The 26695-nt window shown below is 39.8% G+C and overlaps 1 protein-coding gene across 7 annotated transcripts in view; it reads right to left on the bottom strand.

The window, feature by feature from the left end:
• Window positions 1-26695, bottom strand: part of NNT (nicotinamide nucleotide transhydrogenase) — a 95205-nt gene that overhangs the window by 15536 nt on the left and 52974 nt on the right. For all 7 annotated transcript variants that reach the window (XM_045079538.1, XM_004737919.3, XM_004737916.3 and 4 more), the window contains exons 12-19: window positions 26079-26189; window positions 24497-24642; window positions 23076-23271; window positions 20303-20536; window positions 19012-19172; window positions 16504-16683; window positions 8531-8690; window positions 6380-6461 (exon numbers count right to left, since the gene is read on the bottom strand). In XM_045079538.1, the coding sequence (XP_044935473.1) occupies window positions 6380-6461; window positions 8531-8690; window positions 16504-16683; window positions 19012-19172; window positions 20303-20536; window positions 23076-23271; window positions 24497-24642; window positions 26079-26189 (1270 nt within the window). The remainder of the gene's footprint in view (window positions 1-6379; window positions 6462-8530; window positions 8691-16503; window positions 16684-19011; window positions 19173-20302; window positions 20537-23075; window positions 23272-24496; window positions 24643-26078; window positions 26190-26695) is intronic.

Below are 26695 nucleotides of genomic sequence, written 5' to 3'. Positions count from 1 at the left end.
CTGACCAATGAGAAAGGCTGTGGAATCAACTTCCTGGAGAAGCTTCTTAAGTAAAAGAACAGACACCCACCTCTCTAAAATTGTGAAAGACCTTAGAAATAGTGGTTTAGATAAACTCACTTATATGGTTCTGAGTGGGGGAAAAAAAATGTTCATTTAATTTTCTAGAACTTTCCAATAGCCATAATTAGAAAACATTATGTACCTTTCGTTCTTTTATGGAAGGCAAATCAGGGCTGATCTGAAATTTGATGTTTATCTACGGCCTCCCCTTCTTCAGGGAAAAAAAAAAAAGATTACGAATGTTAAAGAGCTTACAGAAATGTCTCAGGGGCACAGTTTTTCTAATACAGAATATAACCTTTTCAATGACTGTGAATGAGAAAATATTTGCCAAAGGGCTACAGTCCCATTTTCTATTTGTGCATGTGGCCTGGGACACGGAGGTCACCAGAAGAATGAGAAGTCATCTAAAGAGGGCCAGGCCAGAAAACAGTGCAAACATCAGTGCAGCCCTCTACAGAACCACACCACAACACCACCTGTTCCCTTCCAAAGATGCTTTTACAGACTGTGCCCAAATCTGGCTTTTCCATCTCTGAGCCAAATCCAGCAACCAAGCCCAGAACAGAAACTGTATGATGACTGACACGCTTTTTATTTCAAAACAACCAACAAGACTATGAAAAATGGTATCACAGGAAAAACAAATTCTATTTGCCACTCGTGTTCTAAAATATTATATTCTGGCATAGGGCAGAGACTTGGTAAAAAAAAAAAAATTATACATAATGTCATCTTCCTGTCTGAATAACCTTCAGGATACTGTTGGGAAGAAATGGCCGGTGAGCACCTTAAGCTGACACTGTCAGCAAAATATCAAGGAAGGGGAACATGAAATGAGAAACAGTCATTTATTTATTTATTTATACTCCACCATGTTTATGTGAACGTCACTGAAGAACCTCAGCTCAGAGTTTATCACGACTAATACTAGAACAAGAAGCCGAGAAACACCCTGGTGGTCAGAGGCACCAGTTTCATCGGGAGTAAAGTTTCTCCCTCAGAACACCAGAACTGCGAGAAGACAGACTGAGAAACACGCCCTAGAATGAACTGTAAGGCGGAGGCTATACCAACCATCACAGGCTTTCTTTCCGCTACACCAATACACCATATAAACAGAAAGCCAAAGGTAGTCTGGCCAAGAGTCGGAATCTGAGAGGGACAGGGTTGTTTTCTAAGAGCACAAGAGACACTATGAGTGGAGAATTTACTGGCAATTATATACAATAGGCTAAACACAGATGTGGGTGGATGCACACATACTTTCTTCGGTTTTACTCTCTCTGCATATTCACAGATAATATTCTCAGGACCTAGAACAGTGCCTGGCACAAAACACTATGTAATTAGTTGTTCAGTGAATGGTCATTAACATGAGTAGTCACGTCTAAAAAGAACATATTGCAAAGCTATCATAAAAATGCTAAGGGTGCCTGGGTGGCTCAGTCAGTTGGGCATCTGCCTTCAGCTCAGGTCATGATCCCAGGGTCCTGGGACCGCGTCACGCATCAGGCTCTCCAGGAGCCTATTTCTCCCTCTGCCTCTGCCTCCCCCCGAAGCATGAATAAAGAAAACCTTTTCTTAAAAAAAAAAAAAAAGAAAACCTTTTCTTAAAAAATGCTAAATAGGGCACCTGGGTGGCTCAGTTGGTTGAGCGACTGCCTTCAGCTCAGGTCATGATCCTGGAGTCCCCAGAACCAGTCCCGCATTAGTCTCCCCGCTCAGCGGGGGTCTGCCTCTCCCTCTGACCTTCCCCCTCTCATGCTTTCTCTCACTCTCTCAAATAAATAAATAAATAAATAAACTTTTTTAAAAATGCTAAATAATGTCTTATTTCTTTGCTCAAATATGAAATCTTTTACCTGGCCTAATATCTATTATGTGCTTTATCACTCTACAAATGTGAATGTCCTATCTCTTCTTGCACCTCAATAAATAACAAATCCAAGGTGGCTGAACTCTATTTACTTGAATTACATTTAACCTTCGAAAAAAGAAAATCCGGTTAGTCTGACAAAGTATTTCATCCTGAAATATTTTCAAAGAGTGGATTCCTAATCAAAACTAACCTATATTTAAACCAAAGCCATGTCACACAAGACTATAAAACACTATTAAACCACAAACGCCACTGGTGTCTAGATGTGTTTAGACAGAAAATGAAAAAAAGATTAAATGTTTTTAAAAACCTGCAAAGAAATTCATGTCACGAGTAGCATAAAAGGTTTAAAATGTCCCCGGGACAAATAACTACTCTCCTTTGCATTCTGACCCTCCTTTTACTCTACTTTTCCTGGCACACTATCATGTTAAATGGAATTCATTCACTGAGTCATCTGTTTATAGGCTTGTTTGCTTCATAACCATACACTTTTGAGAGTGGCAACTGGGCTTATGCACCCTTTTCTCTCAATACCTAATAACAAGAAATTTCTATCAGCAAATTATTAATAGAAAGATACAGCAATGTATAACATCAGTTAGCCAATCAAAGAAATTGAAGGGTGGTTTCATGAACTCAAAAGACTTCTGTGATAATCTAAGCAATAATGCTTTCTGAAAAGAAAATTGAACTGTGATTAATTGCAAAAGAAAAAATACACCTCTTTCTAAGAATTACTCAGTGGGAACACTATTTCTGCTCTATAGGGAAAAGCCCATCATATCAATCCAAAGATTGGGAAATCAAGAGAAAAAATGTCTGTACTCTCATAGCATAAGGTTTTTGTAATAAAATGCTTTTAGAGATCAAGCATAAGTTAGGTGAGTTACAGAGGTGCTCTGGGCAACTGGGAAGCAACTGTACACTGGCCACTGAAGAAAGCCTAGGTTAGTGAACACGCATGAGCTCCTGTCATGAAATGTCACGTGGTTCATTATGTCATCTCAGCTCCCGGTGAGCATGTTATGACTACAGCCAAAGCACAGGAAAACAGGAGTGTCTCTAAATCAATCATGGGCCGTGAAGCCAGACAGACTGTATGACAGAGGCAATTTTTCTTGGCACCACTTGGGCATAACTAATTGATGACAATCGTATGTCCACACTGGCATATTTCCACAGGGGATGTGTGTGAGTATGTCACCACATCTGGATGCTAGGCAGCGGGGTCCTGAGGCACAAAGATCTCCTAAAACCAGAGGCCCAGCAGCTGTGCTCAATGAACACCGTGGGAGCTCCACAGGGTGATGAAAGGACTAAATTACTGCTAACTGTAAATACAGATTTATTTCATTAAAATACGAGGTAACGCTGCAGCCATCTCTTATGCAAACAGACATTTGTTTTCTAAAAAAAAAAAAAAAAAGCTAGCATCTATGGATACACGTATTCCTAAGTCCATCAAGAAAATCTGCATTTCTCCTAGGAAAGGACGACAAAGCACATGAGACAAAAATTAACAATTTCCATGACTCCCTTTAAATTTAAAAAAAAAAAGTCCCTATTCAGAAACTAGAAGGGAAGAATAGGACAATCTACTATTACTGTGTCAGCAAGAATAGTTCTGGAATCTTCCATTTAATTCAAACACGAAATCTGCATAACTTGCTACAAAGCCCATATTGAAAATTCAACAGATCACAGTAAAAAAAACCTGATATACTAATAATTAATTTCACCTTTATTATGAAATTAATTGATCAATATAAGTGGCTAATTTTTCCTAACTCACAAATAGAGAAATTAGACTGAACAGTTTTACTCTGATCCTACATAATAAATTATTAGTAAGTTTATTATTAAATTATTCAAACAAACTACGACAATTATGTGAAATGACAGGAGCGCTCTCTCACATCAAGTCTGACATCCTGTTCACAAAATTACTTCAATAAAGCACAAATTATAACTGAGATACTTTCCGTATATGTTTAATATCTTCCGTATAGCTTAAGTCAAGCAACTATTTTTCCCACTCGGGGTGACAGAAATCATCCTAAAACAGCAGTTTATTTTATGTCTTCATGAATCAAAATCAAATTTTAGTCAGGTCAGAAACTGAAATTTCATTTATTTCATCCCTTTTCTTTCCAGATCATTTTCTCCATCCCTCCTATTCCTTTCCCCTCACATCCTGCTTCTGTCAAGTTACCCGACCGTCTTGAGGCCCTCCAATACTGCATCCACCTCACCCCGGACTGATTTTCCAAGATGTCTGGTTAACATGGGCTGGTCAATGGGTAATAGAGAGGGATGTCAGGTTAATCATTCCCTTCCCAAAGGAGAAATGGCTTTCCTGTCTTAGTTATCCTCTGGGAAGGGAATAATCTAAGACAGGAAAGCCATCTTTCTCTACTTCATGAGATTGCCACTCATGTCCTAAACATTTGTGGTGATAGAAGGCATTACCAATATATTAGGACTTCTCACATGTGGACTGAATAAAGAAAAACAATCGCTGTTTAAGAAAATCATAAAAGATTCTTTAACACATCCTTTCCTTATGTAGGTCTGCAAATGCTTTAAGCGGCAAGCGTATGATTAAAAGGGCAGCCCTGTACAATACCGGATAAGAAAATGGACAATGGTGACCAAAATGAGACTTCTTAGGTGAAAATCAAAAAACAAAGTCAGTGGGGCACCTGCCTTCAACTCGTGCTGTCTTCAGTCATGATCTTAGAGTCCTGGGCTCAAGCCCCACATCGGGCTTCCTGCTTAGTGGGGAACCTGCTTCTCCCTCTCCCTCCCTGCCCCGCTCGAGTTCTCATGCTCCTTCTTGCGCACTTGCTCTCTCTTATATAAGTAAGTAAAATCTTTTAAAAAAAAAAAAGTGATTTTTCGCATCGTCTATCTTCAATTTTCTAAGATTATACTAAACATGGAAACACTGACATCACAGAAAAGCTAGTCCTACCACAAAAGAATATTCTGACTATATATGAAAACACTAACTATGGATCACAGGAAGGCAGAGTGGGGAGTGAGGGAGGGAAGGAAGGAAGGAAGGAAGAGAGCAAATGCAGCTGATACTAAAATGACAGATCCACTTGGGGCGTCTGGGTGGCGCAGTTCGTTAAGTGCCAGACTCTTGGTTTTGCCTCAGGTCATCTCTGGGCCCTGATCTCAGGATTGTGAGATCAAGCCCCACCTCAGACTCTGCACTCAGCAGGGAATCTGCTTGACATTCTCTGTCCCTCTCCGTCTGTCCCTCCCACTCCTCCTCTAAAATAAATATGTAAATCTTTAAAGTAAAAAAAAAAAATGTCAGATCCACTTATTCCATCATGGAAGTCTCTTCACCACTATTAACAGCCAGGACATTCAGGATTCTGCACCCAGTCTTGCATAGACACTCTGACTAGTTCTGGGCACATGGCTGAGCTTATTTTCTTATCATCTGCCTCAGAAAAAGTGTAAGATAGACATCTAAAAGGATTTTCATTAATAGACATTAACAGTTTTGTCAACATACGTTAACATTCTGGTGAACGAACAAATTTTATTTTAATAATAGAGTTAGCCTGTCTCTCTGACTTATGGTACCATATCAATGAAGCTGTGAGAGAACCAGCTTCTCTAGCAAAGAGGGAGCAGGTATCGACTCCTAGGAACAACTTCAGATATTCCCTTCACAGACTCCTGACAGCAGAGTTCCAGAACAGGGATCCAAAGGTATACCGGACAGATGTGAAGTATTCCAAGGGTCTGTCCCCCACCGACCCCATTTTTACATCCCTCAAACCCTTTATCCAAGGGAATATTGGAAATGCAGCGTCCTCCACTTCTCTACTGTGCTCAAGATCCTCCCAAGGGCAGAGTCTAGTGCCCAAATGCCAAGAAGCGGCCACAACTACTGCCCTCACCCTTATTTCAAAAAGTGTACAGTGTTAGGAAAAGAACATTTGTACCGGTCTTGTCCACAGACGAATATGAGAGCGAACCCAGTCAGACATTAACCAGCCTAAAGGATCTCCACTGGGTCTCACTCACTCTTCATCAGGAACCTCTAATTTGACATACTTTCCATGAGTCAGTGCAAATGCTAGGAACCAGAAAGGGTCAACTTGATGTGGGTCTTTGACCTCCTTCCCCAAATCCAACCAGAAACCGGACTTCTGTTTTTCCCCCATTAATAAAAATCCTGGAATTCAGTATAAAGTTTCTTTTTCTAAAATGAGCCTATGTTTAGGTTCTGCGGTATGAGAGACAGCGAAACGGGGCACCCAGACTAAGGCAAGCACAGGGTTTTAACAACTGTTTCTTACTCCACTTTAAGAAAGTCATCTAAACATAAGTCATTGCTTTTCCTTTCCTTACACACACACACACACACACACACACACACGCAAGCCTCACACTACACCCACTGACCTGACTTTCTTGCCCTGTTCCAAGAGCATCTTCACCAGGTCGGCAATGGGGTACTGCGCTTTGGCTGCACAGAGACCATAGCCTGCAAAGAACATGAAGCACACAGAACAGGGTAATTTTTATTTCGAAATCTTATGAAGAATAATTTCTCCCTTGATCAAAACATATTTTTATGCCAAAAAAAGAAAAAAATAAGGCAATCCGTTAATAGGATGAGAAATGAAAGCAAACTTCTGGACTTTTTAAAAATATTGGCCTAAATGTCAAATTCAAAATCTAATGGTCCCTCATCCATGTTTTGCCTTGTCTGATACTGCTGGGCACCCCCTCCCCATACACCACACTGCACACACACTTGTATACGCACACACACTCTGGGTGTGTGTGCCTGTGGCCTGCGTAAACAGTCAAACTGACTTCAGACTCGGTTTTGAGAACACTGCAGTTCCCTGGTTCCTCTCCTCACTTCGTTACTACTCTCTGACATCCTTCACTAAATCTCCTTCAGTTCCCATTAAACAATGAAACTCCCCAGGGCCTTGGCTTTACCCCTCACACTCTCCTTGGAAAGTCTCAGCCCATCCCATGGCTTCAACAACCATCTGAGGACCCTCAATCTGTGCCCAGGCTCAGCCTGTCCTTTGAGCTCCAGGATGGCACGTCCATTGTCCAATCTCCACCTCAAACTTAATGTCTCCTAAGAAGAACAGAAAAATGTCCTCTTCTGCCAAAAAAAACCCAAAAGTGCTCCCTACGTCTGATGTTATTATCGGTATGACCACAAACTGCAGACCTCTTCCTTCTCCATTAACCCTTACACTCCGTCCACTCCCCCCATACAATCAACCACACCTATCCTCACTTTTCTACCCCAGTTTTCCAAATATCAAGTCTCTGCTCAGTCTGTTCCCTCTGCCTTCCCCCATCCCGAACACGGTGCATCCTCAAGGCCCCAAAAGACCCCTCACTTCCTGACACTCCTTTTTAGGCTCCTCATGATTAACAAGAAAGGGTGTCTACACAGTCCAATCTAGCCCTTATCGTAACCCCAATACGTTATTTATTGATCTGACCTCTTCCCTAGATAGAAAATGTCTAAAGGGAGAAGATTTTGTCCTTTACATCTTTCTACCTCTATACTCCAGGTGTTTCTCAGCAGGTAACACTAATGCCACTGTGGGTGGGACAATTCACAATGCAGGAATGTCCCTGGCAATACAACATATTTAGTGTCTGCTCCCACACACTAGGACAGTAGCAGCCCCATCTGCGAGACAAAAACCCAAATCTGCATATTTCAAATGCCTCTAGAAAATAATACTGCCTCAATTGAGAAGGCTTGCAGCTGAACATTCAACTCTGCTAGTGTTTGTTATTTACATCTTAGCATATAACCAACCAGCAAACCACCCACACGTCAAACCAATAATTTCCTTTATAGAAAACTCTTATGATAGCATGACAGAGTTAAAATCTTAATCTGAACCCAATGTATTAGCTGTAATACCACAGCAATCTGCAATCCAAATAGAGAAAAATGGAGCTAACCTTCAAAACATTAGGGAATTGAGGCCGGGAGATTAAATGACGTGGCCAATGTCACGTCAATTGTTAGAAGCAAAATTAAGAACAAAAGTGAGGTGTTGTCACTCCCAGACCAAGTTCTTTCTATTAGGTCATGTTACTTCATCTTATTGGAAACCATACGATTCTCAATGGTTTTTTTAAATATTTACTTATGAAAAGAGATTAACATTTACTAGCCTTCACTGAGTGAGTCTAAATACTTTCATGTACTACATCTAATTTAATATTGACAATAATTTCAAAAACTATCTATGAGGAATACATAACCAAAATTCAAAGATGACTAAATGTGTGAACAGAATCACAGAAAGACATGGCTAGAACTACCACACTGATCTGTAGAATCTCTGTTATCCCTGAAATATTAACTGAAGCCAAGGATTCTCAACATAGTTGAGAGTTTTTAGTTGATAATCATAGTGTTGCTTCTATGTTTCCATTAAATTTTCAAAAATGAATAAGTTCCAATTCAATTTTTCTATTATAAGAAACTGCACGAACATAATTCCAATAGCTATTATAGATTGTTTGCTTTTTTCTTTTTTTTCTTTTCTTTTTTTTTACCTGGAGTAATAATAATGCTATTAGCTTCTCGGATCATGTCAATTGCATTGTCAAGGTTGATTTCTGTATGTGTGCCAGAAATCTCCATGGGTTTTCCACCAGCTGTTGAAGTGGTACCATAGCCTCCGAGAATCACATTAGCCAAGGAGCGATTCATTGCCTGGAAAGCAAAATTATTAGCTGTGAGAGTTTAATCCACATAACTTTTTGAAAGTGGTATGAATCCTACGTATATGATATTCATAATCATTTTAAGAGATTTGATCTTCTAAAAAAAATCACATAGACCACATCTATAAAAGATGTATTTTGGGGCTCCCTGGGTAGCTCAGTGGGTTGAGCTTCTGCCTTCGGCTCGGGTCATGTTTTCAGGGTCCTGGGATCGAGTCCTGTATCGGGCTCTCTGCTAGGCGGGGAGCCTGCTCCTTCCTCTCTCTCTTTACATGTGATCTCTTTCGGTCAAATAAATAAAATCTTTTTTAAAAAAAAGATGTATTTTCAGTAAAAGTTAATTTTAAAAGAGAATTTAATGGAAAATTACCAATCACATTAAGAAATCAATGAAAAATTCAGACAAGGTTATTACTGTCCATGTACTGATTAAGCAAGTTCTATCTCCATATTCACATATATGTCACTAGTATAAAAGAGAGTGGTCTCTATGAGAAATTTTACAAGGTGACTACAGATGTCTTAGGTGAATCCTGCTACCAGCTGCAAGCTGTCAAGAGGCAACCAGGAGCTGTTAAAGGACAGCGAGCCACAGCATTTAGAAGTCTGCTGCCCTCTGTCGTCAAGAAAAAAAGAAATGCGGGAGCTGAGAGGGTCTTACTTTCCAGATCAGCTACATACAGCTCCACGAAGCTGTAGCAGAAATAACAGGATTCACCATTAGGCTCCTAAAATATTGACTTCAGAAAAAGCAAATGAGTAAGTTCATACCCTGTTTCATTGAAATTTATGCCTGCCGTTTTAACCGGAAAAATAAGCTCAAAAACAATCAGAGGAAGGCATGCTCATTTACAATTATCCAACAATATGCCACACAAAGGCAACAACTAAAACATGACAATGGCAGGGGTGGTTTCTAAAACAGATCTTCTGCAGACCTCTGGAGCTGGGGGTGTAAAAGACAAGACAAGCAGCTAGATAGTCTGGGTAACCCAATGCCCCCCCGCCAAATGCCTTTTAAGAATTCAAATCAGTACAGGAAGCAGTCATTTTATATAATCATAACTGGATGTCTCACTTCAGAAAAAATTCTATTTTAATAGAAATTATTAAACTCTATTTTAAGGGCTATAGTAAACATCTCATTGACCCATTGTTTATTCCATGTAAAAGCTATGTAAGTGTGGATCTATCACTTATTAAAAAAAAAAACAGGGGCGCCTGGGTGGCTCAGTGGGTTAAAGCCTCTGCCTTCGCCTCGGGTCATGATCTCAGGGTCCTGAGATCAAGACCCACATCGGTCTCTTTGCTCAGCAGGAAGCCTGCTTCTCTCTCTCTCTCTCTCTGCCTGTCTCTCTGACTACTTGTGATCTTTCTTTGTCAAATAAATAAATAAAATCTTTAAAAAAACAAAACTGGTTCAAAGGACTATTTCAGATATTGATGTATTTCTGTCATAGGTAACTTCTTTTAGAAAAGTCAAAACCACAAAGTGGCTTTATCACCAGCATCCCACTGTCCTGCAGAGGGACAAATGACAGAGGGACATGATGTAGAGGGACAGATGTACACGAATAGGACCACCTTATTCTAACTTGGCTTAAAAGGAACTATTCTATACAAAAAAATAAAGATTCGAAGGGACATATACAACCTCCAGTGTTTACAGCAAGATGTCTACAATAGCCAAACTAAGGAGAGATCCCAAATGCCCATCGGCTGAAGTTGTGGTATGATGTTTATTGCAGTAATGGCCACAGTCACCAAAGTGTGGAAAGAACCAAGATGCCCTTCAACGGACAAATGGATAAGGAAGATGTGGTCCATATACACTATGGAGTCTTGTGCCTCCATCAGAAAGGATGAATACCCAACTTTTGTAGCAACATGGACAGGACTGGAAGAGACTATGCTGAGTGAAATAAGTCAAGCAGAGAGAGTCAATTATCATATGGTTTCACTTATTTGTGGAGCATAACAAATAACATGGAGGACAAGGGGAGATGGAGAGGAGAAGGGAGTTGAGGGAAATTGGAAGGGGAGGTGAACCATGAGAGACTATGGACTCTGAAAAACAATATGAGGGTTTTGAAGGGGCGGGGGGTAGGAGGTTGGGGGAACCAGGTGGTGGGTATTGGAGAGGGCACGGAGTGCATGGAGCACTGCGTGTGGTGCAAAAACAATGAATTCAGTTACACTAAAAAGAAATTAAAAAAAAAAAAAGTTGTGGTATGTACATGTGATGGCGTATTACTCAGCCATCGGGAAGAAAGCCATCTTGCCATTTACAACAACATGAACGGATCTAGACAGCTAAGTCAGAGAAAGACAAATACCATACAGTTTTACTCATGTCGAATTTAAGGAAAACAGATGAACACAGGGAAAGGAGGAAAAGAAGAAAAAAAAGGAGAGAGGGAAACAAGCCATGAAAGACTCTTCATGAGCGAGAACAAACAGGGTCGATGGAGGGAGTGAGCAGGAGAGGAGCTAGCTGGGTGACAGGGACTAAGGACGGCACTTGTTATGGTGAGCCCTGGTTGCTACATGTAAGAGAAGAACCACTGAGCTCTACTCCTGAAACTAATATTGCACTGTGTTAACTACCTAGGGTTGAAATAAAAGCTTATAAATAAATAAATAAATAAATAAATGGAACCATTCTTCCTTCCCTATAAAACTGAATGAAGGAGAAGAAAACAATTTCTGAGGACATTTAATTACCCACTATTCTAATGGCATCTTCGGGAGAAAAAAAAAGGAACCACACAGTAGTTTAACAATCAAAGTCAACTTGTTGAACACATATCCACAATTATATCATCATTAAGCCGATTCCATGTGGTCTCTTAAAAACTGGATTATTTTTCATCTCTGAATTTACCATTGCAACATCGTATTTTCAACAAATGTTTAGGGTTTAGGACTTTGTTCTGTTCCTTTTTTTTTTCCCCTGCTTGCTTAAGTGATTAATGAGACTATCCTGTGAGCACTGATCCACAGATTGAGAAGTTCCCAGCTTCGAAGACAAAGTATTCGCAACACTGTCCAAGACTGTTCCTTTTAAGTCATTAAACCCTATAATGAAAATTGTATGCTACATTAAAGAGACCCCTAATTCACGTAATTCCAAGCAAACTCTAAGAAAACAGTCTGAAAACAAAGGGAAGGTCATAAAATAGACAAAACCAAAGAAATAATACCATATACTCTATTTACTATCATCTCTCAGTGTTTTGTGGGTGCTGAATAATTGACTGCAAAGCAAAAAAAAAAGTAAAAATAAAAATAAATATTATTGGTTTGGCTTTGACCCACTTTCCTTCTGTTCTATTTTCATTTGGAAACAAGTAACAAAGTGCAAAAATCAGAAAATTTGGTTTGAAAATGCTGTCCCATTGTTGTAAGCTCTCTATTTCCCAGGCACTTTGGACACTATCTCAAGTAAAGGAACTATAGAATCATGAAGAGGTTAATGTCTATGTGACATCTGGACATAAAACAAATCATTCATTTGAGTTGGTTGTCCGGACACTCGAGACATTTTTCAGTTTAATACTGGATATTGTATAACCATAGCGTGTGGCTTAGTAGACACCCAAAAGAATTCTTTGTCAGAACAAAAATTCAATTTTAGGGATTACTGATTAGCCATTCGGAGAGCATTCCATTCCCTCTCCTACAATAAAACTACTCTGTTCTGGTTTGGACTTGCATGTTTCTTCAGTAGATAATAAAATAACGAAACTAAGCATACTAGTATTATCAACAGATCCTGATATATGGCAGTACATCTGTTACCACGGCCTATCCATAGAAGATTCCAAAATATGAAATGAGCAAACAAATAAAACATTCATTTAATAATTATTTACTCATATGACTGTGCCAGGTGCATGGTCAGCCTCCATAAACACAAAGGCAAATCATCAATGGCATCTTAAAATACCTTCCTTGCAAAATGAGACTAGTATTCTCTACCTCCAGAATTAGCGTGGGGACTAAATGAGCTAATATTTGTAAAGCACCCAGCGTTAATGCCTACAGTATATTAATGCCTGCTACTATGCCCAATTACACGCGGCTATTTCATTTTCATTATTATCATAAACCACTCTGAGCTGCTAAAGCCATGAAGAAACAATTTCTTATAATAAAGAAGCACAAGCCAAGAATCAATGAAGATTAATGTGAAAAGTCGAAATCAGGGCAATTTAGAAGGAAGGAAAATTTCTATCTTCAAAACTGAAAAACACAGCAGGCTGGTTTTTGCTGTTGGCCTTGTTTGTTTTGTAATAAGATGGAGGAAGGGCGAGCATGCAGGAAAACGAGCACCCCACACATCGCTGGTGAGCGCTCAGGCTGGAGAGTCCTTTCTGGAAATCAACTCATCAATATCAATAGCCCACAAAAAGCCCTTACTCCATTCCCAAGGAAATAATCAAAATGCACAAGGAGGTACACTGAAGGGGGAAAAAAAACACTAATTATTAGTGATATAATTAAACAAAACACAGAATATATTTGAATATAGGCTTATGAACAAAGACTAGAATTAGAACATTAAATTTTAAGAGCTAAGTGATAATGGCGTTACAAATGACTTATTTATCCTCTTCTACTTTATTCTACATTTCCCACATTAAAGACCTTTTACTTTTGTAACTGGATAGTATTTTTTTAAAAATTAAAGCTTCAACTGTCTTTAAATCCAAATTAATGCAAGTTGCTATTATAAACTGAGTATCCGTCTGATCAGGGTGACACGTATTGTCACAGAGAGCTACAAGAACACTACAAGTACAGGAATAAAAAATAGCTATGCTATGTGGCCAGTAAATGGCATGCCTAAGGTGGTGGAATAGAAAGGAAAAGAAAAAGAAATATAGATAACAGATCAAGAAATATGAAAGGAAAGAATAAGAGAAAGAGGGTATAGTTACAGAAATACACGCAGGAGAAAGTCTTTTCAGCAAGTGCCTCTGACTACCTTATTCTAGTTACTGCCATAGAACTGCTACTGTAAGTGTCTGTAGTTACTATAACCAACAATAATAAAAGAAACTAGGTGAAGAAGAAGGGGTGAGGAAATAAAAAAGACAAATTTGGGAAATACTACAAATACCTAAGTAAAACCATTTAAGAAAAAAACACTAAAGGCAAGAAGGCACCTGTGATGACACTCCAAGAACTAGACACAGGTCCTCAGCTCTCTCCATATCAGTATGCCACGGGCTTTGTTAAAATTCAAATCCTCCCATTTAATTTTAAAATCAGAGTTTTGACCAACCACAAGTTAAAGTAATAATGAAAATCTGCTGCCCCCTGCTGGTCATTCTAATTCACCAAATGAAGCAAAGTCAAATGAAGTGTAAAAGTTCGTGTTTTTAAAATTTATTTTATTTTGGGCGCCTGGGTGGCTCAGTGGGTTAAGCCGCTGCCTTCGGCTCAGGTCATGATCTCAGGGTTCTGGGATCGAGTCCCGCATCGGGCTCTCTGCTCAGCAGGGAGCCTGCTTCCCTCTCTCTCTCTCTCTGCCTGCCTCTCTGCCTACTTGTGATCTCTCTCTGTCAAATAAATTAAAAAAATATATATATATGTATTTATTTTATTTTATTTTACTTTACTTTATTTTAAAGTGTTCCAAAATTTACCGTTTATGCACCACACCCAGTGCTCCATGCACTATGTGCCCTCCTCTATACCCACCACCAAAGACACAAACCAAGAAACAGACTACAGAGAACTGATGTTTACCAGAGTGGAAGTGGGTTGGGGGGAGGATGGGTGAAGTAGGTGATGGGGATTAAGGAGGGCACCTATCATCATGAGCACTGAGTGATGTATAGAATTGCTGAATCACTATATTATATACCCAACCCTAATAAAACACTGTATGTTAGCTATACTGGAATTAAAACAAAATGCTTTTTTTTAAAAAGTTCATTTTTAGAGAAAACTATGTCTAATACAACTGAATAAATTTTTCCTTCTTTATAACATTTGTTTTTTAGAACCCCAAAGCCTGAAACTTTTGAAATAGGAGACACAAATCCCCCTTTCCAAATTTCCTGAACAACTTGGGAGATTTATTTTAAAACCTCTTCCTTGGGGCTATCAAATCATTTGTTCTACAAAATGGCCAAAGAAAACTGATTTTTTATTATAAAAAGATAACTTCAGTATTCAATTTACAAAGAGATTTTCAATTAATATATATATGAGGAATTCTGAATTATAAAATAAGGGGCTGGGGTGCCTGGGTGGCTCAGTGGGTTAAGCCTCTGCCTTCAGCTCAGGTCATGATCTCAGGGTTCTGGGATCGAGTCCCACATCGGGCTCTCTGCTCGGCAGGGAGCCTGCTTCCTCCTCTCTCTCTCTGCTTGCCTCTCTGCCTACTTGTGATCTCTCTCTGTCAAATAAATAAAATCTTTAAAAAATTAAATTAAATTAAAAATTAAAAAAATAAAATAGGGGACTTTTTCGGGGTACCTGGGTGGCTTAGTTGGTTAAGCGGCTGCCCTCAGCTCAGGTCATGATCCCAGGGTCCTGGGATCAGGCCCCAAGTCAGGCTCCCTGCTCAGGTCCCCCCTCCCCCTGCTTGTGCTCCCTTTCTCTCCCTCTCAAATGAATAAATAAAATCTTTTTTTAAAAATATATATATAAAATAAAATAAGGGGCTTTTTAAATATTGTAATAAAAGGACAGAGGTGGAAGAAATATCCTTTCTCTGCTTGAACGATTAACCAGCACAGTCATGATCTGACGTCACTCCGTTGCATACTTGCCCTTCTGCAGTCATTCAGAACTATCATTTAGAGAACAGTTATCTACCATTTGAAAAAGTTTCCTAGTCAAACCTTTAATTATTTGCAGGTTATCTTCTTGCCATCCAGAAGAGAACTAGAAACAAAAAGGAAGCCAGGAATATTTATTTTCTTGATTTTTTTTCTTCTCTTTTTTAAAAAAATCATGCTGACCACAGAACTTTTAGACAGGCACCTTCACAGATGACCCGTGGGAGTGCAGATTGGAGCAAGCTCGCCCAAAACAACACGGTAATAAGCAGAAAGAGCCGAGAAAAATGAGCAAACCTCTTTCACTTCAAGGAATCAATCCGAAGACAAAAACCACAAGTGCCAAACATGTATTTATGGACAAAGAAAAATTAAACTCAAAAATAAAAGGTAGAGCATTAGGGAAATGTTAAATAAATTGTATATATCCAAATGATGGATTTGTATTAAGTGCCTTAAAATGGTATTTTAAAAGCATTTTAAATAAGAAAATGACAAGCCTATAGCAAAATGAAAAGAATAAAATGGAAAGGGGGTGTGGGGGAGGGTAGCTGGGTGATGGGCATTAAGGAGGGCACATGTGGTGAGCACTGGGGGTTACATGCAACTGATGAATCATTGAACACGGCATCAAAAACTTATGATGTGCTATATGTTGGCTAACTGAACATAAAAAAAAAAGAAAGAAAAAGAATAAAATCTAAAAACAGTATACAATATGATCAGACTAGTAAATACTCAGATATGTAATACAGAGAGAAGCAGAAGAGAAAGAAATAAACCAAAATCTTAAGTGCTTATCTCCAGATGGAGCCCGATTTTTTAGCTTGATATTTAATTTTCCTAATTATCTACACTTTGGGGACTTTAAAAGCAGTCTTACATATTTATTCAAATGAAACACTCGGACATCTCTACTGAAGAAAAATAAGAACCGACAGAGTGGTTTTTGACTGCAAGTAAAATAACAAACAGATCCCTATTTTCAGAACACCAGTTTCTTACCACACACATGATGTAGGACAGGATGGCCCCCGAGGAGCCGATGAGCGCCCCCACGATGGTCAGCAGGTTGTTGTTCAGCAGGAAGCCCTCTGCACACAGGGCCCAGCCTGAGTAGCTGTTCAGCACAGTGATGACCACGGGCATGTCCGCACCCCCAATAGCCGCTGTCAACGTCACGCCCTAGGATGAAATCCAACGTGGAAATCAAAATTAATAAAATAAAAATAAAACCTCTGACATTGGACATCTTGGTTTTTGATCATTCTGGTTTTCCAATTAATGTATTCACCTTGAAGTTCCATGGCTGGTAATGACTAAGTGCCTCCCATCTGATCACTTCTCCCACAGATATAACACAGGTAAGCACTAAACCACCTTCCTCTCCATCCCCCACCCCCGGGAATAACCCTAAATCCCTAACAGGCAGTGACGAAAAGCAGGCAGAAACTAGAGAGGGGTCTGCACTTGAAAAAAAGTAACAGCATCAAGTGAATTTCCCAGTTTTTCCGGTGTTAACGTAAGGGAAGGCCAAGTGGTGCCAAGAGAAACAGCTAAATCCAAAATATATGCTCATAGTCTTGCTAGTTTGAAGATCCAAGGATAGGACTTAGGGTGACTATGGCAGCTGGAAAGTGAGAAGGGAAATTGTGGAGGGGCAGGCAAAAGAAGAGGGAGCCCCAAATTTTATGTATGAACTCTGCCCAAAACTCTGGTTGACTCTAAGCAAACCTGTGAAGGATAAAGTAATCTCGGGTTTCAGCTGCCCCCACCATAAGGGAGCCAGATCTGAAATCTGAATGCAGCCAAGTTAGCTGCCTACAAAAACAGGTAAAAAGTAATGATCAATACTCTTTGGAGGAATATAACAGAATCCAAAGTCTCTCTAATGCAACTCCAAATCACCAAACCCTGGAAATGGGAAAGAATGATGGGGAGAAAGATTTTTGCTTTTTAGTCCATATACATCTACCTATGTATTTTGAGTTTCAGATGTGAATGCATTCATGTACCACTTAATGAAGTCAAAAGCCATTAAAATAGTCCACAAAACATTTTATCTTACTCATTCTCATACAAGCACAAAGTACCTCTTAAATATCAAATTCATCTCTTCTCAAAAATGGTAATTCTTAAAGTTTTGCTTTTCTATGCTGTTAGTTTATTCTGAGACATTATGCTTTACTGGATTAAAAAAATACCAAAACCATTTTTATTTTGTTTCAAATAAAACAAAAACCAGTGCTACATACACCGGAAAAAAATGGACTGTCAGCAGTCAATAGAAAGAATTTTAAGTTAATTTTCAGACTTCTTTTCTTTTCTTTTTTTTTTAAGTAGGCTGTATGCCTGGTGCGGAGCCCAGCATAGAGCTTAAACTCACAACCGTGAGATCAAGACCTGAGCTGAGATCAAGATCAGACACTTAACCGATGATCCACTCAGGAACCCCTACTTTTCAGATTTCTAAAAAGTTTCTCTGCCAAAATCAGGCCTCTCAGCATTACATAAAAATAAGTATCATTTTTAACACTGTAAATCTTGAGCCAAGCAGCCAGTATGTGTTTGATAAGCAATTACTGTATGTCTAATTTTGTGCTAAGCAATACAAATTATTTTAAAAACCTAAAACATGGGGCACCTTCGTGGCTCAGTTGGTTAAGCATCTGCCTCCGGCTCAGGGTGTGATCCCAGGGTCCTGAGGTCGAGCCCTGTACCAGTCTCCTTGCTCAGCGGGGAGCCTGCTTGTCTGGACCCTGCTCCCCCTGCCTATGTTCTCTCTCCCTCTCCTCATCTCTCTGTCAAATAAATAAACAAGACCTTTGAAAAAATAAAAACCTAAAACACATACCCTGTCTACAATGTGGACTCCAGGCTAGGCAAACATGAAGGAATCCATGGGTAACAGCTGTTTTGCAAAGCACTATACACTGATACAATACAATGTTTCACTGGGGGACACAGACAACTAGAGAACACTGTGTATCAATATACTAAACTCAAAAATGAGAGCGGGAGAGGAGGACCACACTGATCATTAAGGCTTCCCTGACCTCCCCCACTGAACACACAAGGTTTATTAATGTATCTCATTTATATAATTCTTTAACTTGGTACCACAGCTTCCAGTAAATGAGCATAACTAATGCTCAAGGAATATCTGATCCTTTTTGCATACAACCCAAAGCACTGTTTTGTGGGCCTTGTCACAGTAAGTAGGCACCTAATGAAAAGAATTGAAACACTTGGCTTTTTAAAATTCCCATCCATCCAGTGATCCACCCCAGAGCACTAAAGATGTCACCTGACAACTTTGAAAGGAACCATTCGGTGGAGAGAAAGAGTGGCTTCCTTCTTACACTTTCCTGTATTAGCCAGATTCTAAAAAGAAGAACGTGTAACATCACTCTGAGACATGTTTATTGCATCGAGGGTCTTGAAGAGCTAGAGACATGGTTAGACCACACTCAGCTCCTCACTGAGGGTGTTCCTTCTGCCCCAACTTCTTACCATGACAGCAGAGAGAGCCGACACAGAGCCCAGACAGGTAAGGCCGGTGGTAAAGCTAGGGTCCAACATGAATGGGATTAGCCCTCCCACACTAGCCGTCAGCAGGCCTGCATTAAGTAAGTGCCTTCCAGGAAGAAGGAGAGGGGCGGATTTCAGGATACCTAGGACCAAGTGCAAGTCCGTCAGAAGCCAGCACATGTCATGGAACACCAACCACCCCCCCCCACACACACACACATACACACTCTTAAGTGCACACCATTTAATCCTAAACTATCAAAATTAAGTATCGGGGGGAAAAAAAAGGTCCTGAAACATAAAAGCAAATTAGGGCTCTTACACGTAACAAATGTTAACAGAAGTAGGAAAAGTATGGCTCAACTTAACTGTTCTTTACTTTGATCATACAACAATTTCTTTACTCTTTGTCCTAGCATCTTAAAAAATTACATTTTTCCCGTATGACCAACACAGAAGTTGTTAAGTGTGGTTTCGTTTATTTAAAACTTCAAAACAGACTCCTAGCACATTCACATTTCTGATTCTATCAACTGAGCCCAAGGGAGCAGAGCCCTGGTTTGCTAGTTGTTTTTGAAAACAAAAGCAGGAGACAAGAGCACTGGAGGCTTGAAGTTCTTTTGTGACTTTTAAGTTTCATGGAAGTTCTCTATTTAATTTCAATGGCTTGATTACTCAGAGGCAAAGACCAGATCCTTATATCACAAACTAGTTTCTCTATAGACTCAATTATTCACGAAAACACTGAAAACAGCCTCTGTGAGATTTGGAGGGCTCCCCCCCACCACTTCTAATCTCATGGCTGACCTCAGCAGTTGCAGAAGATGGCAAGCCAGAGCCAAAATAAGTGTTCAAAATAAGTACTATACGGTGATCACACAAACCTATTCAACAAGCTTCTCTCTACTCTGGAAAATGTATCAAGTTCATTTCTGTGAACAGGCATCTCTAACTAAGGGTTGAGGAAGGCAGAGTTTTGTTCACATGTATTATCAATTGTCAGCTGGTCCCTCTACACAAATTTCTGTGCACTTATTTCCTCCACTGGCTGTCTGCAGAAGAACAGCTTCCACGTTTAGGAGATCTGTAAGGATCATTCAGGAAAGCAATCTTTTATATACTCATAATTTGTATGTTTATGTATTTATGTATTTCCGAGTGCTATACAAATTCTTCACCTAACGGTTCTACCGTGAAGCCATTTTCTGAAACTGAAACGGACCCTTGAGTCCCCTGAACAACAGCTGTTCCTTTGTTACGTGGAATCACTTACCCTGCAATTTTCCATAGGCAACAAGAGAGCCACTAAACGTGACACCGCCGATGTAAGTACCGAGGTAGGCCACAATCTTGGTGAGATTTGCTGCTGCATCCGTGGCAAAATGTGGATATTCGACAATGTACTCAGCTATGCAAGTGAGCACAGCTGCCAAGCCTACTAAGCTGTGAAAAGCAGCAACTAACTGAGGTAAATCGGAAATCTGGATGCGCTTGGCAATTGTCAGTCCTGTTGGGAAATGCAGGTCAAAGAGGAATTAAAACTCAACAGACCTCTGAGAAGGGACAACAATAAAGCCAACACCTGAAAATTATTCAGCCACAAAAAGACAGAAATCTTACCATGTGCAATAATATTGATGAACCTTGAGGGTATTATGCTTAGGGGAAATAAGCCAGACAGAAAAAGACAAACATTATATGATCTCACTTATGAAATCTAAAAATAAAAAAAAAAAAAACAAAAAACAGGGTACCGGGGTGGCTCAGTCAGTTAGGCGTCCAACTCTTGGTTTCAGCTCATGTCATGATCTCAGGGTCACAGGATTGAGCCCTGAATCAGGCTCTGCACTCAGTGGGGAGTCTGCTTGTCCCTCTCCCTCTGCTCCTCCCCCTGCTCTCTCTCTCTCTCTCTCCCTCTCAGATAAATAAATAAAATCTTTAAAAAACAAAAAACAACCAAGCTCATAGATACAGAGAACAGATTGGTGGTTGCCAGAGACAGGGGATGGGAGGTGGGCAAAACAGGTGAAGCTTCCAGTTATAAAAGAAGTCATACGTATATAATATAAAGCATGTTGACTGTAACTAATAATACTGTATCACATATCTGAAAGTTGCTAAGAGAGTAGATCTTAAAAGTCCTCATGATAAGAAAGAAAATTCTGCAACTATGTTATGGTGACAGATGCTTACTAGACTTATTGTGATCACTTTGCAATATATACAAATACAGAATTATTATTTTGGACATCTGAAACTAATATATTATGTCAACTTTACACCTCAATTTTATATTTTTTATTTTATTTTTGGAGAGAACACATGCATATGGGAAGAGGCAATGGGAGAAGGAGAGAGAGAATCCCAAGCAAGCTCCACACTGAGCATGGAGCCCAGTACAGGACTTGATCTCACCACCCTGAGATCATGATCTATTCTGAAATCAAAGAGTCAGATGTTTAACCGACAGAGCCACCCAGGTGCCCCAATTATACCTCAATTTTTTTCAAAAAAAAGGCCACATTTAAGGTTTTCCATCCTTGCCCCTAAAAAGTATTTATCTGCTTCCTAGTCTGGGGTAAATATTCTCTTACAGGGACTGTAGAGAAGGTAGAGACACTGATTATGTACCCTTTCAAAATAGCAGGTGTTCTCAACACACCTAACCAAGGTCCAACTCCAAAAACTCACACATACAACATTAACACATGCCTTTTCCATCACAACCTGCAAACACTCCCGAACACTTCTTCAGATCACCTGAAGCTCCAACCAAACCTTCCCATTCTCCCCACAGCATGAATAACCCAAGCGCTCTTCTCCATAAACCTACCCCTTGCTCCTGAGCACAGGAGAAACAGCTGGAATCAGAAAGCCTGAGCTTTCAGGTGGGTGAGTGGGAGCCCTGTCCAAAGGTAAAGAAATGCAAATCTCTGGGTAGTTAATATTCAAATGAGGAGCCTGTGAAAGAGCTACATGGCTCTAGGCAGGTGACAGAGAAGGGGTGCACCTCAGAATATCTGCTAAGATCTTGTCTAGAGGTCCTCCTGCCATGAGCTTACAGCGCATTGTCCTTGTTCCTCTCCAGGGACCATCAGGAAAGGACACAACGCTTGGGTGGGGAGGGGAGTATGAAAGGAGACCTAAAGCTACTTTACACTGGCAAATATACCACAAGCTTCTCTGGATAAAAACATGTGGTTACATAAATGTGTACCTGAGTTTTGAATGATATAAAGTAGCATAAAATTTTCAAATAATAAAATATATGATACTCTTTATGGTAAACTCCATATTGCCAACTGACTTTCACGGGGTGTTTTTGTTGACTTTTGCCAAACTCTTCAATCTGTTACCGATCTAGTGTTTGCAACTGCTGAAATGGGTGTAGTTCCCACGGGAACGCTGGCTGACATTTTTGTTTGCATTAACAAGACAAAAGTGAAACAAGATATAGGTGAGAACCTCACTCACTGTCAACAGTGTGAGCAACACCCCGACTCTGATAATAGTTTTCAAATATTGGAAGAATATTTGCTCATTTTTTGTTGATATTTACGAAGTAATGGCTACAGTCGCAGCACACTTTTACGTTTAAGCTGCACTATTAATATTTACTCCATCTCTTTCTAGATCTAGACAATCAATGAAACAATAAATGAAACCCAGATTTGTAACATTTGTTGAATTCCATGGTATAAATGTAACCACCATGGTCAATTTCAAGCTACCAATGTATATCATTAAAGATGGAGCTGGGAAGAGATGGAAAAAAGCCCACCTTCACACAACGTGTCTAAAAACAGCTATAATATGGGTAATCTCAAGAGCACAGAAAAAAAAAACTAACAAATTAGAAAGTTATGAATAATATAATTTGTGTATAATGTATTTATTTTGGTGAACAATCATAGTTGGTGTAATTCTCATTAAAATATAAACATTTGAAAGCATCAACATTGAGAAGGTAGATTAACTATGTCAAAAGGGTGAGCTAAAAAATGGGCATGTGTTCCCATAAAGGCAGAATTCCACCAAGTGCTTACCAATGGTACCGCCCAAAGCCATTGCTCCAGACATCTGAGCTAACAGTTCTGGGGATGGTTTCAGGCCTCCGAGGGTGGCTGCCAGGCCTCCGGCCACCCCAATCATGCCCAATGCATTGCCAAGACGAGCTGTTCCCTGGGTGGAAAGGCCGGCCAGGGCACCAACACAGCAGAGACCTGAGCCTAGATACATGATCTTTTTAAAAGAAAGAGAAGAGAAGAGAGAAAGAAAGACTATCAAAACATCCAGTCTATTACCACAGGGAGAACTTCTCTTGAGGAAACACGATTTCGTAAGAACAATTTTAAATTCAGACAATGAAGGGACCAGTAGGACTTCTTCTTCTTTGAATGTTTCAATACATGTTTCCATCCATTAGGAAAATTAACAAATTAAGTATCTTAATTTGTACTTGCAATTATACCATTTATGAAACGGGGGGGGGGGTGGATTGGATTGGTTAGCATGCATGAATGCATTAAAAAGTACCTGAATTTAAACAGAGTTATAATGGGAACCAGACCTGACCAAATGCTGTAAAGGAGCCAACCCCTGATGCTATAAATGCCAGGGACCATAACATCCACTTTACTCAAGTCAGTCCCATGAGATTCATGGAAGTTAAAAGAATTATCATCCTCATTTTACAAAAGAGAAAACCAAAACTTAAGGTTACATAATTCTTCCAAGGTCACATGATCAGAAAATAGCAATTGCAGGATTCAGAGGGTCTCTCTGACATACCACTCCAACTCTTCTCAAAAAAGATTTTGTTCACTCAACAAGTAAGAAATGTTGGAAACAGCAGAAACCAAGGGAGACATGTTCTTTCTGCTGTCAGTTGCAATCTCCCAGTAGTCATTAAAAAGTGATTAAAAAAAAATACTGTGTTCAGGACAAAATTGAGTCTCTATTATAATCACATTGAGACATGGAACTTTCAAAGTTCAACTTGATTATTTCTGTTTTTCTTTAACACTCATTTTTACACTATCTTTTTTAAATGCATTGACATAACATCTCCTGGTTACAAGAGATGATACACTGAGTTTGTAGGAGAAGAAAGTAGGAAAAAGACTAACAGTACTTAACAGAAAATTTTCAGATTCTCTTGCCAATTATTTCATTGTATCCCCACAACAATCCATACAGGTACAAAATAAACTTTTGACACTTTTTACAAGTGGAAAAATTGAGGGACAAACAGGTAAACCCACATTAGCACATCCAGGTAGCAGGCAAATCTGTTTCTAGAATCCAGGGTCTTGATTCTTAGGGGACAGGAATGCTCTAGTTGACCAAGATGTTTCTAGAGTTATTGTATTTGCTTGGTGGAGCCTGAATTTGGGTAATGATGATGTTGACTAGTGGGAAAGAAAACACGGTGGCAAAAATAAAAATTCTCAAGACAGTCTCTTACTTGTTCAATGTTATAACCACTAGAGAGGGCAGCCAGATATCCTCCAACAAAGGTAGCAGCAGGGAGCAGATACAGGTAATTGAATTCTGGGGGATCCGTGGGACGCTTGAACATGTCCAGCATTCTCTGGGTCACCAGAAATCCGCCTTATCAAAGTAAATATGAAACAGAAAGAGGTATTTTGAGCAACATGATTTTCAAACTGGCGCAATTTCTCCATTTTAAAGACATCTTGATCACCAAGGGATAAATATATTAATAACATTTTAGAACCTCAAAATTAAAATTCATTCTAACACTCAAGCCAGTTTCACTGAAGGCAGGAAACCTTATATTCAGGAAGAAAACTTCCAACTATTTCTGCATGACTACAAGTAAACAGGCATTCAGACAGCTTGGGAATGCAAAAGATCAAAGGCCAGTATTTTTTTCGAATAAGTTATTCTGTTTTGTTAAACCTATAATAAGTGATAAAAGAAAAAAAAATGCCACATCAACAGGCACCAGATTTCTTTGAGCCATCAATTAATTTTTCGGCTACAACATAGCATCAAATGAGTTTACCCAAGTAATGTGCTAGGCTTTCAGTTTTCAGAAACACAAGCTAAGATAAGGCAAAGGCTAAAATTTTATCTAACAGTATACTCATTTACAGATGTTATGGTGATAGCTACAAGTTAACTTAATTCAAAACTATGCATTCAATAACTTCCCAGTTAACTTGCAGCAAGACAATCATTTTGCTTATTTATTATTTTGGGGCACTGAGGGAGGGGGTGTTCTTTTATCAAACAGTTTCTAAAAATTACAAGTGGGCAAAATGATTTTCCTTCACAGAGCGCATTCATGGTCTGAGTAAAACAATGTTTAAAGGCACAATCAAATTCTTGAAATTCAAATGTCTAAAAAAAAATCCAGGGTGCCTGGGTGGCTCAGTGGGTTAAGCCGCTGCCTTCGGCTCAGGTCATGATCTCAGGCTCCTGGGATCGAGTCCCACATCGGGCTCTCTGCTCAGCAGGGAGCCTGCTTCCTCCTCTCTCTCTCTGCCTACTTGTAATCTCTCTCTGTCAAATAAATAAATAAAAATCTTTAAAAAATAAAATAATAAAAAAAATTAAAAAAAAAAAAAAAAAAAAATCCAAATGTCTATTCTGTATGGATTGATATTTGCTTCTCATGTCCCCATTAATAATAGCACTCAAGGGCAACCCGGTCAGGAACCCCTCACTCTCGAGAGCTTTCTCTGTGTCTTCATTTAATGAACTTCTAATGCTCTATTCACTCTCTGTTGTTGGCAAGATTCATTTGACTCTGTGAGACAAGAAACTAGTTCTCCCGCTTCCCTTCTGCCCTTCCCCTCCACTCATGCCTTCCCTCTCTCTCTCTCAAATAAATAAATAAAATCTTTAAAAGAAAAAAAAAAAATAGCACTCAAGCCGGGGCGGCACCTGGCTGGCTCAGGTGAAAGCGTATGTGACTCTTGATCTTGGGATTGTGAGTTCGAGCCCCACTCTGGGTCTAGAACTTGTGCAAATAAATAATTTTTTTTTTAATAGCACTCTGGACTCTCTCAGTACCGTACCTGCAATGTTGACTGAGGAAATAAATGTAGCAAGAGCGGCAAGGCCCTGAGAGGTTGTGGAAGGATACACATGGCCTCCCATTAGCGCCAGCCCACCAACTGCGGTCAACCCTAGGAAGAAAGAATCAAGATGGTGAATGGTTGTAGAGACAAGGACAAATGAAATGTCACAGGGTCTCACAAGGACAGGCACAACAGAGAAAGTCCTCATGCGCCACCATCACTGGAGTATGCTTGTGGGCCAAGAGTTAAAACTTCTTCTGCATAAAACTTTGGACTTCCTTTAACTTTCTAGCTCTGTGCGCCCGATAAAGATCTAAACCGATCATGTCATTGGACAAGAGATAAAAAGGCGGCGTGGGGAGATAAGCTTCTGAACTGGACGGAGCTATGCATGAACTATAAACAGAGGAGGGCAAAGCCAGGACTCTGAGCGCTCCAGAACACGCGCCCCTTGGAATTCGCCACGATCCCTGCAGAGCCCCCGGGCGGCTGTGTCTGGAGCACTGGCAGCACGAGGCCTCCACGCCAGGGCAGGCCCCACACCCGACTGTCCGAGGTGGGTCTCCCACCTCAGATCTGAGCATCTCTGGGGGCCAAAGAGAAGAGCTCCTGGG

This window comes from Mustela putorius, unplaced genomic scaffold (assembly GCF_011764305.1).
Source record: "Mustela putorius furo isolate JIRA1106 unplaced genomic scaffold, ASM1176430v1.1 tig00000407_pilon_pilon_pilon, whole genome shotgun sequence".
In the NCBI taxonomy this organism is placed as follows: Eukaryota; Metazoa; Chordata; class Mammalia; order Carnivora; family Mustelidae; genus Mustela; species Mustela putorius.
This window is presented reverse-complemented; position numbering and strand designations above follow the sequence as displayed.